Source organism: Lepidochelys kempii, chromosome 6 (assembly GCF_965140285.1).
Source record: "Lepidochelys kempii isolate rLepKem1 chromosome 6, rLepKem1.hap1, whole genome shotgun sequence".
Taxonomy (NCBI): Eukaryota; Metazoa; Chordata; order Testudines; family Cheloniidae; genus Lepidochelys; species Lepidochelys kempii.
Window position 1 is genome coordinate 6,106,142 of NC_136385.1, and position 20,052 is coordinate 6,126,193.

Sequence of the window (20,052 nt, forward strand, 5' to 3'; positions counted from 1 at the left end):
TCAGACTCACAAAGCCCTTATGAGGCCCAGACGCTAAAGAGAGCAAAAGTATTGAATTCTCATAGTGCAAGTTACATACTGAGCATTAATCAGAGCAACACATGAAGAAATTAAAGTTAGAGGCAAGTTTTATTTTATTTTAAATCTCAGATAACCTTTCAGGGCAGCATTTCAAATAGATTAATGGTCAAGAAACAAGGAAGGGTGTCTGTTGCAACAGCCACATAATGACAGGACATTAGGTAACATTGTTCCTCTAAAGCAATTGTAAAACATAATTTTCATATGCTACATCAGTTCTTTGAGTTTCATTTAATTCCTGTACAACATTTGAGATACACAAATGAAGGCAGTGACACATAGACGATACTCCTCTCCTTCTTCCAATTGTTCTTCTCAATTGACTGGAATTGTCATGGTGAACAAATTAGCTGAGAATGTTTTCCAGTCTATCACCCTCTTAAGAGAATCCTTAACCTCCTTGTTCCTCAGGCTGTAAATAAGGGGGTTCAGCATGGGGACCACCAGGGTATAAAACACAGCAGAGATTTTCTCCTGTTCCAGCGAGTAGGTGGAACTGGGTTGTATGTGGCTTAAGCTTACAGGTCCATAGAGCATGGTGACAGCTGTCAAATGAGAGGTGGAGAAGGCTTTCTGCCTGTCCATGGCAGAGTGGATCCTCAGGATAGAGAAGAGGATGTACATATAAGAGATGATGACAATCAGGAGGGTGGACATGGCAATAACCCCAGAGAACATTATGAGGAAAATCTCACTGATGTGGTTATCAGAGCAGGCGACCTTCAGCAATGGGTTAGTGTCACAAAAGTAATGACTGATGACATTGGGCCCATAGAATGACAACTTCAGCAAGCCACATGTGTGGGTCAGTGAGTTCACAAGCCCCCCTACATATGAGCTGGTCACTAGATGAATACAGACTCTCTTAGATATAACAGCAGTGTAGAGCAGAGGGTTACAGATGGCTACATAGTGGTCGTACGCCATCAGAGCCAGCAGGAACCCTTCTTTGGTCAAAAACATGACGAAAGAGAAGTGTTGGGCAATGCAGGCAGAATAAAAAATGTTTTTACACTCCACTAAGAAATTCACTAGCATCCTTGGAGCAAAGACTGAGGAGTAGCAGAGGTCAACCACAGACAGGTTACTGAGGAAGAAGTACATGGGGGTATGGAGTCGGGCATCAACCCTGATCAATACGATCATCCCGAGATTCCTCACCAGCGTAAGAACATAGATCACCAGGAATGCTGTGAAGAAGGGTATCCTGCATCCCAGGAGGATGAACTGGGTCACCATGCTGTGATTGCCCCCAGCCATTTATACAGGGGTACATGAAACCATACCTGTCGGGATAACAAGAGCGAGCAGCATGGAAGAAGGAAATTTCATGGCATGAATTAAATTTGAATGACACCACCGGGCTTGAGTGTGGGTAGTGAATATCTGACAGGAAACCAGCTGCCGTGATGTCTGGGAAAAGTTTGGATGGACCTTTAGATTTACACTCACTTTTCATGAGGACTGAGATTTTCAAGGCTGAGTAGGAGATTTTGACATCCAAGTCTCTGTAAATGTGACTGGAATTAGGCATTCAGTTCCCTGTAGGGAGTTTCCAGATTCATGTACATTATCACAAATTTTCCCCAATGAAATATACCTGGCGTGTGTTTGAGTTTAGGAACTAGGTACTTTATATTGTCTGCTCACTGAGGGTAAATTAGAAAGCACTCATAATTTAGTTCATCCCAGATAATCCTTTTAGATGACTACAGTTATGTCCAGTCACTTGGTTACTGCTGCTTCATAACACATCCCCTGGCAGTGTTGCTGATCCCAAGCATTTGAAAACCATGAATCAGGCTTCCAAAAATCATGCGATTGGCTTAAAATCTTGAGATCTTTTAAAAATAATACACGAAGGGTTTAGAGAGAGGGAGGGGAAAGGTAGTTCTTTTTTTGTGCAGGATTTTGATATTTCAGAATTTGTTTGGATTAGGAACAAAACCCCAGTATTTGAAGTCTCTGAAAAGGGAATGGATCCCTGGAGCCATGTACATTGGAAATGTTGGATGTCCCCAGCCCCCAGGGCAATCGGCAAGTGTGGTGACTCCAAGGCCATGGACTCTGGAAGCTCTGAGGTTGCTAGCAGGCCACAAGACAGGTTGCCAAGGAGCTGGGCAGGTTAGCTAGCAGGAAACCAGGCAGGATTCTGATGTAGGCAGTGTTTCCCTGATTCCATGGCGCTGCAAGAAATGCTTCAAGAAATGCTCCAATTTCACTCAGTCAGCAAATTGCAATGGAGCAATGTTTCATTGGAATTTTTCTGACCAGTTCTAATTGTGGTCTTTTGATTTGCTTGCTGGTTTCTGGGCCCTGAAGGGGGTCATGTTTTTAAGCTTTTCTTAGCAACCCTGAGGGCTAGAAACATACTTTAAAAAAAAATCTGAGATTCCTAAGTGATCACATGGCTGAAGGAGCTGGGGCTTTAAGAGAAGCACCAGATATTATGAGAATTGGTAACTGTGCCTTTGTAGTGGAGACAAGCCCTATGTGTACAGAGTAGCCATTGAAAGATTTGGTTGTCCTACTATGACACCCTTTGAGGAACAAATGGGCCCTCGATTTTGTCTCTATTTCTCTCCTCAGGGTGTCCTTCACATCCTTGTCTTCAAGCTGTAATTCAAGGGGTTCAGCATGGGGATCACCACCATGTAGAACACGGAGGCCATTTTGTCTGTGTGCAGTGAGTAGCTGTCGCTGGGTCGGAAGTACATGAAGAGAATTGTCCCATGGAAGATGGAGACGGCCATCAGGTGGGAGGCGCAGGTGTAGAAGGTTTTGCACCTGCCCTCGGTGGAGTGGATCCACAGCACAGTCGCAATAATTAAGATGTATGAGGATGGTCACTCAGACTGCCAAAGAGGAAAACAAGGATCTGGTTGATGGCTAGAAGAGGGGAGCTTTAGAACTGGGTTGATATCACAGAAAAAATGATTCAGGATACTGGAGTGGCAGTAGGATAATCTTAGCAAACCGCTCGTGTATATCACAGAGGTCAGGAAGGCCCATAGATATGAACCAGCCGCCAGCCGTAGGCAGTGCTTTGGTGACACGATGACCGTATACAGCAGCGGGTTACAGATGGCTACATAATGGTCATACGCTATTACTGCCAGCAAAAGGCACTCAGAGATGACAAACAATAGGAAGCTAAAATATTGGATGATGCAAGCTGTGTAGGAAATAGCTTTCCTCTCTGCTAAGAAGCTCATCAGCATCTTGGGAGCTATGACTGTGGAATAAAAGGCATCCACAAGGGACAAATTCTTGAGGAAGAAGTACATGGGGGTGTGAAGTAGGAGGTTGATCCTGATTAAAACCATCATCCCCAGACTCCACACCAGGGTGATACCATAGATCACTAGGAACACCACAAAGAGGGGGACCTGCAGCTCTGGGTGTTCTGTCAGTCCTGTGAGAATGAACTCGGTCACTGCCGTACAATTTCCTCCAGCCATTCATTCAGCCTTGGGCGCTAGCTGCTTGATCAACCATAAAGGAAGGCATTAGTTCTTATGCAAATGGTGTATCTATTATAAAGAACTGTGGTCATATGCGTCAAGACCTTTTGAGTTGTGGAATGGAACCTGGAACAACTGATGGGAAAACCCAGAACTCCTTCACTTCTTCTAAAGGAGAAAAAATTTCTTATCTCTAGGAAAGTGCATTACCCTGCCATTTAGTCTGATTTACACATTGTGACCCTGATTCGGCTGATATTTTAATTTCACGTATGAATGTAGCCCCACAGACTCAGTGGAATGCCTCACATGCATAAAATTAAAGAATACGTGCAAGTTTGAGGGACTGGTGCCTTAGACAGTAGTAGGATCCATGGATCTCCATTATACCTGGAAACAATAACATGGATAGAGGTACGCACAGTTTGCATCACACTTACTGGTTATTGGGTGACACCGAAATATACCTCCATGTTTTTAAATCATCGGCTACCAGGCAGTACACATTATGCACATACATTCATTGAGGAAATGTTTCAAAACTTGAGCTTCTAAATTTATCCCTTCTGGACACTGCAGCCATGCTATTTTCCGACTAAATCCTGTAGCTTCTTGTTCTTTGGCTGCTAAAAAATTACCACACATACACTTGTGATGATCAGACTAAAAGTATGTAGCCAGGGGTGAATATTTCTGAGAAAATTAACAACAGTGAACATATTTTTAGAAACATATATCTGGAGGAAAAATCTAGCAGGCCTAAACTTATAGGCCTAAAACTTTGGTCAGGCTAACTGCGTACACAGAGCATAAGAAGAGGGTGAGGAAAATTCCATTGTAGAGCAGTTACAACAGCACGGCTTAAGAAATGGAACCATAGCAGCTAGAAGTTAGGAAAGACCGTTAACCGCAAAAGAACAAACCTGTCAATAACAGGAAAAGCTTGTTTTGCTGTATTCCAAATAAGGCAGAGCAACTGTTAAAAGCTTACATTATATACCAAATAAGGGAAAATGGAGATGGTGCAAGTGCGCTTGACCAATTGTGGTTTGGGGACAGAACAAATTTGCAACAGTCAAGCTTATGAAACATATAGCCGCAACAATTGTGTTAGCAAGGTCACTGACCGCAAAAGAATGGACAGTGAATAACAAGAGGGACCTAGTGGGAGAGACGCATGTTTTTGCTTTTGACCCGTGTTAATTTTGCAATGTATTCCAAATAAGGTAATTAATACAGAAGTATGTGTAATTTGTCTGTGGTTTTAAGCTTTAAAAAGCTGTGTGTGCTTTGCTTCGGGGGGCAGCTACTTTGAGCTGTTACCCCCTCCTGCACTTGTAATCAATAAAGGGGCCTCAGGCCTGTTTCTGATCCAAACACAACAAGTGGTTAATTTTCCACCATACATCTTGGTGCCCGTGACTCGGATAGACGGCGACCCCCAAGAGATGGAGGACCGCGAGCTGTTCCCCACCAGACCCCGGGCCCATCAGAAAGGTAAGAGATCTTTGGAAATCTCTATATTGGGTTTCTGGTAGAGGACTGCCCGTAGGCTCTGGGCTTGGGTGAGTTGTACGCTCTATCTGGGCTTTTTTGCTGTCAGACACGCCTGATGCCCTTGGGGTAGGTTAGAGTCCCATCCAGGTTTGGTTTTCCAGGGAAGAGCCACTGGTTGTGGCTGGGCAGGTCATGGATATACCTTGGTCCGTGTGCCAGTGTGAAAGTGAAGGTCGGTAGACCGGTGTGAGTGTGAGTCACAGGAAGATGCTCAGAGTGCCCTGCAAAGTCAGAGGTATCTCTAAAGCAAGGCCTGTGACTCCATCTAGTGGACATCATGATAAATGCCCTGACCTTGGCTGTTTTCCTCTGCATGGCATGGCCGGCGAGGGGCCTGTCTGGGTCTAGAAGTGTGTGTGATCCCATCCCTTCCATCCTTGGATGGTCTGTTTCCGTACCCTCTTTCCTCCCCTGTCTCTAGCTCCCGCCCCAAAGGTGGCTTGACAAGCCACTAACTGGTCTGATCACCTCGCCTGAAGCGACAGAGTATGCGGTGCCAGCCAATGCTCTTTGCTGAAGAGCAAAACAGTGTAAAACAGTCATGGAGACCCTAAACAAAACCTTCCCTATGTGAACATGATGAGTGAATTGAGTTAAGTACTGAGGTCCGGGAAATCCAAAAAGGATTCTGCTCTCGCCAGGTGAAGTACTGGGGGCCGGGGGATCCAAGAGGATTCCCCTCTTGCTAGGTACAGATTGGGGCAGGTGAGTCCAAAAGCATCACCGTCCCACCAAAAGGCACACCAACGTACTACATGTATGCAAATTATCATCCTTTCACTTACAAGTTTCTAAAGAAATCAAATCGGTATGCCAGAGACAATCCGAAATTACAGTTCCCCTTAGAGGGAAGTTTCGACCTTGACAGGATTGTGCAACTCAGAAGCGCATGTCCTGCCAATAATGTTGGACAAGGTCAGTGGGATGCATATTTTGATTGGTATGGGGAAAGAGAAAAACGGCATCGTGAATCTCAAATGAGGAGTCTCAAGGACTCCCAGGAGAAACTTAAAACACAATTAAAAGAGGCAAAGGAGAAATTAACTCTTTCCCCAACCCCAGCTGGCCAGCGAATACCCCTTTACCCTTCCAGGCCCCTTCAGAAAAACCCTTCGGCCCCATTAGCAGGTCTTATAGATTTATACTTAGAATGTAGGCAACCGGCTGTCCCTACTGCACCTAGACAGCCGGGTGCAGGACCATCCATCCATGGCAGACTGGATGGGAGATCATTATTGCAGGTCCATCCAACCCAGGAGGAATAAATGGAGAGGGCAGTAGACCCCACATGCCTCCACTGGACTATGTTCGGGAGGCTGACTCCACTATCCAGGGACTCCTGCCCCAACCAGTAACACCAATGTCAGCATCTACTTCACCCCCTTCCCCTGAGTCACACACAGATCCCACAAGAAGATCAATCAGTACCCTAATAGACTCGGTCCAATACCCATATGACTGATTAGACGGACTGCCAGGAAATTCATCCGGACTGCCGGCATGCAATACTAGATAACAGAAGTTACAATCCCAGGGGCCCCTCACTTCCAGCCCTCAGCCCCTGTTTTCCCAGCATGAAGCAGCGTTCCCATTGTGCCAACTCCCAGGCCCAGGTGCTGATGCTTTGGGTCATGCAACCCTGGTGACCGTACACGCCCCTTGGTCTCCCACAGATTTGTATAATTTGATTGAAAAAATTTCTAAAATAAGGGAAGACCCTGTCAAATTTCAAGAAGAATTAAGAACAGTCATAAGCTGTTACAACCCTAACTGGGCAGATTTAAATCTACTCCTGAGAGGGGTTCTGCCCAGGGGAACATTAAATCGCCTCCCACAAGAGGCCCAGTGGCCTAACAATGACCAAGGCAATAATAGGAATTTAAATACAGACAGGAACATCCTGCTGGATGCAGTTTTTAAAATCTGCCCCAAAAATGGCAGCTTGGACTAAAATTAATGCTTGTAGACAAAATAAAGGAGAAAACCCTGCTGACTACATGCAGCACCTTAAGGAGGTTTTCAAAAGATATTCTGGCATAGATAATGCAGAGGAAGATGCCAAACAAGCCATAGTGGCAGCCTTTGTCCAGGGACTCAATCCACAATTAGGAAACCATTTAAAGCTTGGTATCGTGAATTGGGAGGGAAAAAACCGTAACGAAATTTTGTCAGCCGCCCAGCATTACTCCTGTCAGTTAGAAAAGAAAAAGGATGACATCGAAACTAAATTAATGACCCTCCAGAACATACAGAATAACACAACAACCGTCCATTAAGGGGAAGAGGAGGGAGACCCAACAGAGGTCCCCACCATCCCCCTACTCAGGGGCAAGGCAATGATGCCTGCTACTGTTGTGGACAGGTGGGCCATTGGAAAAATAATTGTCCCAATCACTTTAACCGACCAATCGAACCTGCCCTTGCACCGCAATATTCTTCCCCTGTTCCCTTGTGCCCTCAAAGCCGTTAGGATAGCCAGGAGACAGGTGACATCATCGCTCCACTTGTCCCTTTAAACCAGATGGGACCATATGTAAACTGTATAATTAATGGCACCCCTACCTCTTGCCTGCTAGATACCTGTGCATCGCAGTCCACCCTCCGCACGGACGACTTCCCTTCCCTTCCCTTCCCTTCCCTTCCCTTCCAGTAATCTCAGAAATAGTGAATGCACTAGGACTGAGCAACACTCCTATTCCCCATCCCATCTCCTCACCTCTGACTGTCTCTATCGGTCCTCTGTCTGAGCAACATGCTTTCCTCCTCAGCCCCTGCTCACCTATTAATCTTTTGGGAAGAAACTTGTTGTGCAAACTAAATTGAACAATTTATTGCACCCCAGACGGTGTGTATTTGGATGTCCCAGATCCCAGTCAAAATGAGGTCCTGGCAGTCCTGCAATTGAGCACTTCAGAGGAGAAACCTACCCTAGCCCTTCCTTGTTGCAACAGGAATTGCCGGCCAAGGTTCCTTCCTGTTTGTGGGCCGAACATGTCAACCAGGTAGGGTGAATCAGGACTGCTCGACCGGTTCAAATTTGCCTAGATCCGGCGACACCCCTTCCTAGAGTTCAGCAATACCCTCTCTCAAGGGAGGCCGAGGAGGGAATTTGCCCAGTAATTACCTCCCTAATTAGGCAAGGAGTTATTATTCCTACAGTCAGTAAATGTAACACCCCCATTTTACCCGTAAGGAAACCTGGCATGCAGACTTGGCGCTTTCTCCAGGATCTCCGTGCTGTCAATGTCACCGTTCTCCCTACCTACCCAGTTGTCCTGAACCCTGCTATTGTTCTCTCCTATATTCCTCCCTCTGTCATTTATTTCACGGTTGTTGACCTCTGCTTAGCTTTCTTCTCTATCCCTGTCCACAGAGATAGTCAATACCTGTTTGCTTTCACTTACCAAGGGTGTCAATACACTTGGACCAGGTTACCCCAAGGTTCCACCGAATCGCCCACCTTGTTCTCACAGATCCTCAAAAGGGATATGGATGACTTTGAGTTTAAAATGGGGTCCACTCTGGCCCACTACATAGATGACCTGCTGTTGGAATCGCCATCTTTAGAGGCCTCCAAAACTGATTCCCTCACGCTATTGCGAGCTCTAGCCAAGAAGGGTCATAAGGCTTCCAAGTCCAAACTACAGCGCTGTCTGCCCAAAGTCCACTGTATGGAACATGATATTTCATCTGGAGAGAGACGCTTGTCCTCTGCAAGAATACAAGCCATCCTCCAGGTCCCTAAACCAACCACTAAGAAACAAATGCGCAGCTTCCTAGGTATGGCCGGGTATTGCCAACAGTGGATCCTTGGGGATACAGCTATTGTTAGGCCCCTGCCAGAATTAACCCTTGATAAGGTCTCTGAGCCCATTCCAGGGACCCCAAAAGCTGAGGAAGCATTTACTAGGATTAAGAAAGCTCTTACCTGGTCCCCCACCTTGGACCTACCTGACTACCAGAAGCCCTTCATTCTCTATCGTCACGAGAAGGAGGGAATACCCTTGGGGGTCCTTACCCAAACTCATGGTAGCATATTATAGCTCACTTTTGGACCCTGTAGCAGGTGGACTCCCTCCTTGTCTTCGGGCGGTAGCTGCAGCCGCTTCCCTTGTGGAGACTTCTGCTACTCTTGTCTTGGGTTCCCCCTTATGTATTGCCGTCCCGCATGCTGTGATCACCCTGCTTCTAAAAAGCAAAACCCAGCATCTCTCTAACTCCAGACTAACTAAGTATGAAATGCTGCTTTTAAATGCATCAAATGTAACTCTTACTTGCTGTCCTGTCCTTAACCCTGCTTCCCTGCTTCCCACGGCAGCTGAAGGAGAACCCCATGACTGTTTAGCGGAGACAGCAGAACTCTCCACTCCTAAAATTGATCTAAAGGGTACCCCGCTTCATAATCCTGATCTACTATTCTATGTAGATGGGTCCTGCCTCAGAAATCCTGTAGGTCTACTTGTGGCTGGCTATGCTATTTGTTCCCAACACAAGCCCGTGGAGGCCCACTCCCTTACGGGAGCACACTCAGCCCAAGTAGCAGAACTTGTCGCCCTTACCCGTGCTTGTACTTTAGCAAAGGACAAGTCTGTTACCATCTACACAGACTCTCAATATGCCTTCGGGGTGCTTCATGATTATGGGCACCTATGGAAACACCGAGGATTTCTCACTTCAGGTGGGGGAGGGCAAAGATTAGTAATGGGCCCTTTGTTGATGCTCTTCTCTCTGCCCTTCAACTCCCTTCTGCCATTGCCATTGTAAAATGTGCTGCTCCCTGGAAAACTTACGACGATGTTACCAGAGGAAATGCACTGGCAGATGCCACTGCCAGACAGGTGGCCCTTTCTGGATCTCCAGCTCCATTTGATTTCATTTTCCTCAGTTCCCCTCCATGCCTGCCTCTCTCCATGATTTAGCTCTTATGCAAGATTTATCCCCAGATCCAGAGAAGGACAGATGGAGGCAGGATGGGTGTACTTTGCATCCGGATGCCTTGTGGCGCTCCCCAGATGGCCGCTTTTTGGCGCCCAAGGCTGTGCTCCCCTATCTTGCTCCTGCGTCCCATGGATTGGCTCATGTGAGCAACGGGGGGATGATCACTTCAGTACTGCGTCATTCGTATGCCCCAAATGTCTCCATTATGGCACAGCAGTACTGCAATTCTTGTCCGACCTGCCTAGCCCACAATAGCGGCAGACCAGTTCAGACAAAACCCTGCTGTGCATCCCACTCCGTGGGGACCTTTTGTAAATATCCAAATCAATTTTATCAATATGCTAGGGTGTTGTTCTTATCAATATGTTCTGTCTTTGTCTCTATGTATTCTGGATGGGTAGAGACCTACCCTTGTGTTAATACCTTCCCTCACCATAGCAAAAAAAATTGTTGAGACTTTACTCCTTGGTTTGGTCTACCTCTTTCTATTACCAGCCATCGAGGTACCCATTTTACAGGCCAAATCATGCAACAGATTTGCAAGGCTCTTAACATCACCCAACACTTGCATTGTGCCCATCACTCCCAGAGTGCGGAGGCGGTTGAGTGCAAGAATGGGGAACTAAAAATCAAAATCTCTAAGATCTGTGCTGAAACTAGCCTTAAATGGCCTGATGCCCTACCCCTTGCTCTCATGTATATGAGGAGCACACCTACACACAAACATGGCCTGTCCCCATATGAAATCATTATGGCCAGACCTATGCGTATGCCAGCATCCCCTTCCCTACTCCATTGTCAATTGGATCTGCAACTAAATGATGATACTGTTATACCATACTGTTAGACGCTAATTCGTTGTGTTAGGTCTATCCACTCACAGGTCCAAAGTGCCCTGGTGGAACCAGCTGACATACCATGCCACTCCCTTCAGCCTGGAGACTGGGTTTATGTTAAGGTATATCAGAGAAAGACTTCTTTAGAACCTCTCTGAAAGGGCCCCTACCAGATCCTACTGACCACCCATACAGCGGTCAAATGCAAGGGATTAGTCAACTGGATCCATGCCTCCCACTGCAAGAAAATAACACCACCTTTGGACCCAGATGCTGAGGATTTTCAACCTCCAGATCCAGCTCCCAGAAACAACTAGAGTGATCATGACGGCAACCCCGCTTCAGGCCCCAAAATGGAACCTAAGTACAACCTCAGGAAGAGAAAGTGATATCTCCTGTGATTCGCCTTTATAGCCAGCTAAGTCTTCAGGCCTGCTGGTAAAGGGGACTCCGGAGATCAAAGGCCAGAATAAAGCCTTTAGAAGTCCAGTGGAGAGCCTAGCGCCCGCTGGCACCCAGTTGCCATGACCGACCCCACGGTCAGAATAAAGGAATCAGCCATGGTGCGAAAATGGCTGATGCCTTCTGTTTGGTTCGTATGCTGTGACAAAGTTCCTCCTCTACCTTGGTGGGTCTTACGCTTATTGGCAGATTTGCTCACCTTTGAGCTTCACGGCAGCCCTCAGTTTGGCCATTTTTGTGAACCCACAGACCAAGTCCACTCTTCCTGTGTCTGACCAGGAGTTGGGAGGTTTGGGGGGAATCCGGGCCCACCCTCTACTCCGGGTTCCAGCCCAGGGCCCTGTGGAATGCAGCTGTCTAGAGTGCCCCCTGGAACAGCTGTGGGCTACTGTGGGCTCCAATTCCCTGGGCTACTTCCCCATAGCCTCCTCCCAACTCTTTCTTTATTGTCACCATAGGACCTTCCTCCTGGTGTCTGATAATGCTTGTACTCCTCAGTCCTCCAACAGTATGCATTCTCACTCTCAGCTCCTAGTACCTCCTACTCTCAGCTCCTCACATGCACACCACAAACTGAAGTGAGCTCCTTTTTAAACTCAGGTGCCCTGATTAGCCTGCCTTAATTGATTCTAGCAGCTTCTTGACTGGCTGCAGGTGTTCTAATCAGCCTGTCTGTCTTAATTGTCTCCAGAAGGTTCCTGATTATTCTGGAACCTTCCCTGTTACATTACCCAGGGAAAAGGGACCTACTTAACTTGGGGCTAATATATCTGCCTTCTATTACTCTCCTGTAGCCATCTGGCCTGACCCTGTCACAATGGGTAACTATGTTCTTGCTACTATTGCTGAACTTTCATGATACAGTTATGTTCTTTTGGATGCACAAAGCCACCAGGAGTTTGCCAATAAAAGACCCCTTTGAAGAACCGGATGCAACGCCTGTAACTACTCCCTTGTATGATGCTATAATAGGGATGTTCCAAGAAAGGAAAAGGAACATCTGCTGCACTGGAGCCAAGGTACAAGAATTCCTGACCACAAAAAACATTGAGAACTGGCCCTGGTGGAAGAGATGGAGTGTTGTACACTGGCAAGGAGGAAGTTGTGGCCTCTTTCCTTGGGACTGTGGTGTTACTTGGTATTTAGGGTTTCTCCCAGGGACTGCACAATGCACTGTTGGGCAAGTACTCTGGGGATGTACTGCTCTCCCTAATTGGCTTCCAGACAATGAATATCAAAACCGCCTTGCTACCATAACCATCACCCCCACCATCCCTTCCCCATTAACCTCACCACCACCCCCACAACCTACCCAAACATAGACGATACCATATATTCAAATGAAACCCAATGGCCAAGACCTTCACATTTAAGTGATGTATGGGCATTTTGCTCCGAGAACTTATTCTTTAAGGTTCAGGACGATTCATATGAACGAATGATTAAGTAGAGAACAGATGGGTTGGTGGAAATAGAAATATATGATATCACTGCAACTGAGCCCCAAAAGTCAGAGATTGAAATTGATGGGGCCCATAGCGGGACAGATATGATGTCCATTCCCGGATTTTGTAGCATGCTAAGCAAAAAGGGCCCTTATTGTTATTTGGTCACCCAACTGATAAATAACCAAACAAATACCAAAAATGTTTGCTCTGCTGCTGAAAAAAATTACCTGTACTGAAAATGTCCCAATAACTGATCATTTAAACTGTACCATATTGCAGTATGCCCCGTCCCATGCTATTGATGCTGAGGCTTCTCAAAAACATATTAGTGTTCAGCCATCAAATCTGGTACAATACTTCATCAAAAAAAATGGGTTGGAGTTTCGATGGACTGTAATTAATGCTACATTAGGGACTGGAAAATTTACACTACCCTTATCTAGTTTTCAGATTACCTGTATATATCCTAATTGTTCAAAAGGGGCTGCCATCAAAGCAATTGGATTTCTGCTCAAAAGAAAAGGGACTTGACTGGACACATATGGGATGGTGCAAATAGCATAGCAGCAATCTGGACTATCCATAAAGGCCATCAAGATGAGGAAAAATTGGGATAGCTGGAAAAAGCCATGGGCCTTATTACTGGAGCACAGCTAGCCTAGGTTCAGGCTGGTGTTGGTGAATTATCTGTTGTCTCTGCCCTTAGTTCAATGACCCAAAAGCTGTTAACAGAGATGGTACTGGGTATCGCCAACACTGGAAAGGCATTGCAGTGGGATCAGGCTTGTTCAGAGGTTCAGGATTTTCTGAATGACCAGCTTATTTCCATTCAGAGGGATCTTGAACATCAGGCATGGCCTACTGCCCTTACAGATACCTCAGGAGTTCCATCTAATCTGTGGCCGTGGAGACATACTTGGAAATTTTCTGAGTGAAAATGTAGACATCCACAGTGCTCCTTCCAACCATACAGGCCAGTCGGAGGGGTATGAACTCCCACCTACCGAATCCTCTTGGGTCCATGGGGAGGATGCATGTGGGATAGGATAATTCACTGAGATGTTTGGGAACTTAAACTACCTGGTATGCCCAACCGATTTGTAATCAGTGCTCCTGGAGTAACGCCCGACATTTGGGAAGGGATTGGAAGCCAATGGACACTCTGGCCATTGGAACCCCCCCAACTTCAGTGTGTATGTAAACTAAAACCAGGAGAGGTTGTCTCTGTCCATGACAACATTTGTTGGGAGGGTATGGGACATGGGAATACCCTGACAGGACACCTACTTTTCCAGGCTAATAATAGTTGTGTGCATGTTGAGACCACTACCCTGAATGATGTACATTTTAATCTCACCACAGTCGCAGGCAATCATATCATTTACTGGCCTGCAGATAAAACTCTACAATTAGCCCTCAGGTTCCAGATACCCTTTACTGGACTGCTTTAGTACCTGATGGATTCCAAAATTTGCTTTCAATCTTACCTGAACTTCAGAAAATTTCCGAATTCCCGGGACAAATTCACATACTGCAAAATATATATCAAGCCGAAAAAAATGCCTTTTATACTGCCTATAAAATATCTACTTTGTATACCAAAACTGATGTATCGTGTTTTGTAACTAAAGCTAGTCTACAATCCCAAGCACATCATATTATCGCCATGGGAATGTTGTTGCTTTTACTGCTGTTTAGCATAGGATTGTGTTATTGTGACTATAAAAGATATATTTACCATTGCCTGTCCAGCCCTAAACCTGGCAACCTCAATTCAAGAAAGCAGGTGGCACTAATGATTGTAAATGAGATGTATGACACAGTTTGGGCAGAAGAACAGGAGAACAAAACAAATTAACAGGCTCATGGCTATGGAAGTTTAGGCCCAATTAGTGGTCCCAAAGAAAGGCACCAAAGGGGGGAATGTGGAGGAAAAATCTAGCAGGTCTAAACTTATAGGCCTAAAATTTTGGTCAAGCTAACTGTGTATACAGAGCATAAGAAGAGGGTGAGGAAAATTCCATTGCAGGACAGTTACAACAGCACAGCTTAAGAAATGGAACCGTAGCAGCTAGAAGTTAGGAAAGACTGTTAACAGCAAAAGAACAAATCTGTCAATAACAGGAAAAGCTTGTTTTGCTGTATTCCAAATAAGGCAGAACAACTGTTAAAAGCTTACATTATATGCCAAATAAGGGAAAACACAGTTGGTGCAAGTGTGCTTGACAAATTGTGGTTTGGGGACAGAACAAATTTTCAATAGTCAAGCTTATGAAATATATAGCCTCAACAGTTGTGTTAGAAAGGTCGTTGACTGCAAAAGAAGGAACACCTGCACTCCCTACTGTCCCCCAGAGCCCAGCTGCAGCCTTCCCAGCCAAGACACTCACACCCCTCCCTTTCCAAAGCCCAGAGATCCTGAGGGAGAAAGAACCTGAGCTGGGTCCTGTGCTTGTATGGAATTCCCTGCATGTCACCTCCTTCTTTCAGGGTGTGCCAGGAACCTTTCATTTCCATCTCCCTACCCTGGTAGTATCTTCTATGTGCAAGCTGGGAGCTGGGCTCTGCTGGGTCCAGTGGTCCCGAGTGGCAGCCAGCTGCTCTGCAATGCCAAATTGTGGGCGGGAGAGGGATGTGGAGGAAATTCTGCACAGAATATCAATGCGGTGTGAATTGTTCAATGGTGCAGAATTCCCCCAGGAGTAATGGGGAGAAGAGATGAGAACAAAGATGTCACTCAATACACAGCAGGAAGATGCTCAGATATTATGGTAATGTAAGTCTATATAGAATAGAATCAGAAATTGGAGCTTTCTTTTGGACCTCCTTCCACGCAAATGTGGAAGATCAATTATCCTTGTGAAAGAAAACAGGAATAGAAATAGTGGGCACAGGAGTAAAAAATCTCTTCTTGAACCCCTACTCCCAACAGAACAATATATCTCAGGGCAATTATTCTGTACCCAAAATGTCTGTCTGCTACATGAGTCTTAGTTACTTAATTGGGTGAGTCCATCATCAAGAGATCTGAAAACTCCAGGGAATCTGTCTTGGCTTTATAAGCTAACAATAAACACTTCATCTTAAAACTCAGTCCTTTTACTAATGTAAATCCTTTGATGTCTTTCAGTAAATGTCAGCTTTCATCAGCAGGTAGGTTTCAAAGGGATATATTTGAACCAAACTGGGATAAATAATGGGGTAAACCACTGTATTTTTCTAAGCTAGAAGTATCTTCTTTTTAGTGTAACCCTATTTTATCTTATTTATTGGTTAGTCAAAGTGAAATGTAGCTAGAAGCCCGGAAAGCTGAAATAATAGGAAGCATACATTGCAGAAATTGTTCATGATGGACAAGATTCTGAGACCACTCTCTCTTGTTGGGAAGTAACTTAATCTTCATATTGCACCATTCATTTACATTGGTGAGTCATGGAGCAGCATTAGATATGGTTGGAGATTTTAAATTATAATTAATTTACATAATTGTGAATGATAATTAAATTATAAATTTTGTGGGAAACTTCATGGAGCTCCCACTCCTCCTCCATGACCATCACCATTTTTAGGAAAACAAAACAACAGTGCCCCTCCTCTCTATGTAAATAATTTGGGATTGAAAAAATGTTATTAAAATCTGTAGGGTTTTAGGTTTCAAATTTCACCACAATGAAAATGTCCCACCCCAAATATTTGGGGTTTGGCTTCCTTTGTTTTCCCCATGAAACATCAGGGGAAGTTGGACTCAACATGGGTACCAGTATATCACATTCTGGTCCTAAACAAAGAAGGGGCTACATAGATGACAAACAGTTTTACCAGTGTTACACAAGAGTTAGGAAACAGCAAAGTTGAACATACAGGTGCAATCTTAACTTTTTCCCTTTTGCATATGCATTGTTAGAGTTCAGGTAGTTTGAAGTCATTTAAAGTTTTGCCGCTTGTCTTTAATAAGATCAGGATTTAGTGAAAAATATAGTCATATATGCAACTGACATGAAAATCATCAATATATTTCTAACCAGTAAAGCAGAACTAAATGACAAACTAACTTTTCTGCAACACTGAAAAAAATGTCCATGTGCTCCAAGTACAAAGTCTGTACTGTATAGCACGGAGGTAGTGTGACAGATAAGGCTGAGTTTGCTTCCACTCAAGCAGAGATTCAGTGTGGTGTGCTGAGGTCACTGCCTTTCAGGCTGACCATATTAACTCCTTGTTTCCTTGTACTCCCCTATTAATCTGTCTGTGTCCAGTTGTTGCCTCTTGACGTATTTAAGCTATGTCCTCCTCGTATTGACAGCACTACACCCTGACTAAAGAATGAATTTTCTGAGAATTTGCTAGTGCATCTGTTAATTCATTTCAGAGTTAAAATGAATTTAAAAATATGTCCTTTAAAAATTTAACACAGTGTCAAACCATTTATTTCTCCCTAAATAACGAAACCCAGATCCTCCCTATTCAATAGAAATTACCAAAGAACTAAGTCTTGGATGGATCTGGGGTATTGGGTGATTTTTGAAAAGAACTTTTTAGGTCTTTTTCCATGTTATTTTACTTAACTGAAAATGTCCCCTTCACAGTAAAGTGTATTAACAAAACACTACTGATAGTGTCATAGTCTGAAACAATTCACATAGTAATTTGTTTCTAAATCATTTTACATGCAAGCTCATTTTCATTAGTACTCTGTGCTGTTATATTTCACGTGCTCAGTGTTGTGTACATACGAAGTGCAGCATACTTTTCATGGGAATGGTTTCAAGGGACACTCAGCCAAATTCTGCACCTTCTACCACTGGGTTATTTTGAGAGTAAGTGCATTAACTACTGTGCAGTCACAATGGATTCTAACAACTTGTCAATTGAAGGATTTAGATTTATTGATAAGAATATGCTATTTCAGGCATGCAACCTGATTATACAATTGATGATGGTACAGTAATTCACTCAGTTACCATGTTAACCAACAAGCGGCACTGAACTGGGACTCTCTAGAATGCAAAGCAGGAGTGTCTACAGCTTGGCTAAAGAACTAGCCATTGAAGCAATGGGCTATAACAGAAGCACATTGCCTGTAAATCAGGCAGTGAATGGGACACACATAACACATACTAACCAGTGGTTACAGATTCACTATGTACATTAGGATCATACTTTGCTATGCATTTCAGAGTGTTTTAATTTGTCTACTGTCTAGTCTATGAAGATCTTGCAGCTATTTCCAGCACTCACAGGGAGACGGGGCACTCAAAAGTCCAGAGTCTGCCTAGAGTGCTGTATACATGTAAATCAGTTGCTATAAGCATTATGATTAATTCTTTTTCCTTGCAGATAACCAGGAAGTTAGACAAATGACTGGAGACAATCACACCACAGTGACCAAGTTCATTCTCGTTGGATTAACAGATCGTCTGGAGCTGCAGGTCCCTCTCTTTGTCACGTTTTTTCTCATATATCTCATCACTCTGCTGGGAAATATAGGGATGAACTTGGTAATTCAGATTGACCCACAACTCCACACGCCCATGTACTTTTTCCTCAGCAACTTGTCTTTCCTAGATGTCTGCTATTCCTCCACCATTGCTCCCAATATGCTGGTCAATTTCTTAGTGGAGACCAAAGACATTTCTTATAGCGGGTGCCTTACGCAATATGGCTTCTTTGTTGTGTTTGTCACCACTGAGATGTTCCTCCTGGCTGTGATGGCATATGATCGTTATGTTGCCATCTGCAACCCGCTGCTCTACACGGTCATCATGACCAAGAGGGTCTGCATAATGCTGGTTGTTGGGTCGTATTTCTGGGGCTTGATTAACTCTTTGATAAACACAAGCAGTTTGCAGAGATTATTCTTTTGTGATTCCAATGTCATCAATAACTTTTACTGTGATCTCACCTCTCTCCTGAAACTCTCCTGCAGTGATGTCTCTGTCAACGAGAGGCTACTCTTTACCTGTGGCACTTTGTTTGAAATGAGCACGTTTCTGATCATCATCATCTCATACATTCTTATTGTAATTGCTGTGCTGAGGATCCGTTCTGTTCAGGGCAGGCGTAAAGCATTCGCCACCTGCGCCTCCCACCTGACAACTGTTACTCTATTCCATGGGACAATTTTCTTCATGTATTTGCGACCCAGCACCAGGTACTCACTGGATACAGATAAAATAGCCTCCATGTTCTATACGATAGTGATCCCCATGTTGAACCCCCTGATCTACAGCCTGAGGAACAGGGATGTGAAATGTGCTGTAAGGAAAGTGCTAAGTAGAAAAGTGATTATTACTCAGGGAAAATCTAGCATAACTTCCTTCCGAGTAACAAATGGGGAAGGGTGATAGGAAAAAGGGGTCTATGCTGGGGTGGAATCAAGAATTCCATGCCAGCAGCCTCGCCGGAAACAGTGTAAAGGCTCTTCCAGGTCACAGATGTGTTAGGTGTTTATCAAAAACACACAATGTGCATTGCATGATATCAATTCACTAAAGTCAGCTATATCACTTAAAAGTTCTATGCTATCAGATCCTGAGTAGAATAGCATTGTATCAGTTAGCTCTATTTTTATTTTAAATAAATAAAACACCTTTCATGTAACCCCCACCTTCCCAAGTGCTCAGCCCACTCTCGTGGTGAACTGGATGATGTACCAATACTCCTGACCCCTACTGGGTGGAATCAGTGTGATGTTCACAGCATACAAATAGAGACGTTAGATAAAAGCCTAAAATACACTTTCAGAAGGTTGCAACATAACACTTTTACTTCTTTAGAATTCAGAACAATAAAATACAAGAACCTCAGAAGAGGGAGAGACAAAGCAGGCTGCTCCCAAAGGCTATGTCTACACTGCACACTCCTTAGGGTGGCATGTAAAGCCCCTGACCTGGCATGCCTCCTAGCACCAGTATACATAGCAGTGTAGATGATGAGGCATTGCTTAGATGAGTAAAGACACACCTGAACCCATAAGGTATGTACCCTGCATGGTTCTGCACATGACCAACCAGTGCCTCCTCCATCTACACTCCTGTTTTTAGCAATGCAGTGTCACTCTATGTCACTGCCTCCTCTCTGCCAGAGCCTTTCACTTCCACATCTAGCTACACACTGCAGTGTGGACAAAATCTTCTTTTCACTGCATTGTGTACCTACGCATACCCTACACACCACCACCAGTGGTGCAGTGTAGACATACCTTAAGTCAGAGCGGCAAAACTCACCCCACCTTGTTCTAAGTTAGCTCTCTGCAGAATGAGTGTG

At 44.6% G+C, this 20,052-nt stretch overlaps 2 protein-coding genes and 1 pseudogene across 2 annotated transcripts; 1 reads left to right on the plus strand and 2 right to left on the minus strand.

Moving 5' to 3' along the window:
- Positions 1–396: 396 nt before the first annotated feature.
- Positions 397–1,341, minus strand: LOC140912741 (olfactory receptor 5J3). The gene has a single exon (XM_073347726.1). The coding sequence runs from the start codon at positions 1,339–1,341 to the stop codon at positions 397–399; it is 945 nt and encodes a 314-aa protein (XP_073203827.1).
- A 1,143-nt stretch (positions 1,342–2,484) lies between these two features.
- On the minus strand, positions 2,485–3,542 carry LOC140912750 (olfactory receptor-like protein COR4; annotated as a pseudogene).
- Positions 3,543–18,143: 14,601 nt separating this feature from the next.
- LOC140912751 (olfactory receptor 5J3) lies at positions 18,144–19,130 on the plus strand. Its single transcript, XM_073347760.1, has one exon. The coding sequence runs from the start codon at positions 18,144–18,146 to the stop codon at positions 19,128–19,130; it is 987 nt and encodes a 328-aa protein (XP_073203861.1).
- Positions 19,131–20,052: the final 922 nt, after the last annotated feature.

What these genes read in the sequence shown, in the direction of transcription:
- LOC140912741 (XM_073347726.1), bottom strand. Translation starts at nt 1,341, where the DNA reads ATGGCTGGGGGCAATCACAGCATGGTGACCCAGTTCATCCTCCTGGGA.
- LOC140912751 (XM_073347760.1), top strand. Translation starts at nt 18,144, where the DNA reads ATGACTGGAGACAATCACACCACAGTGACCAAGTTCATTCTCGTTGGA.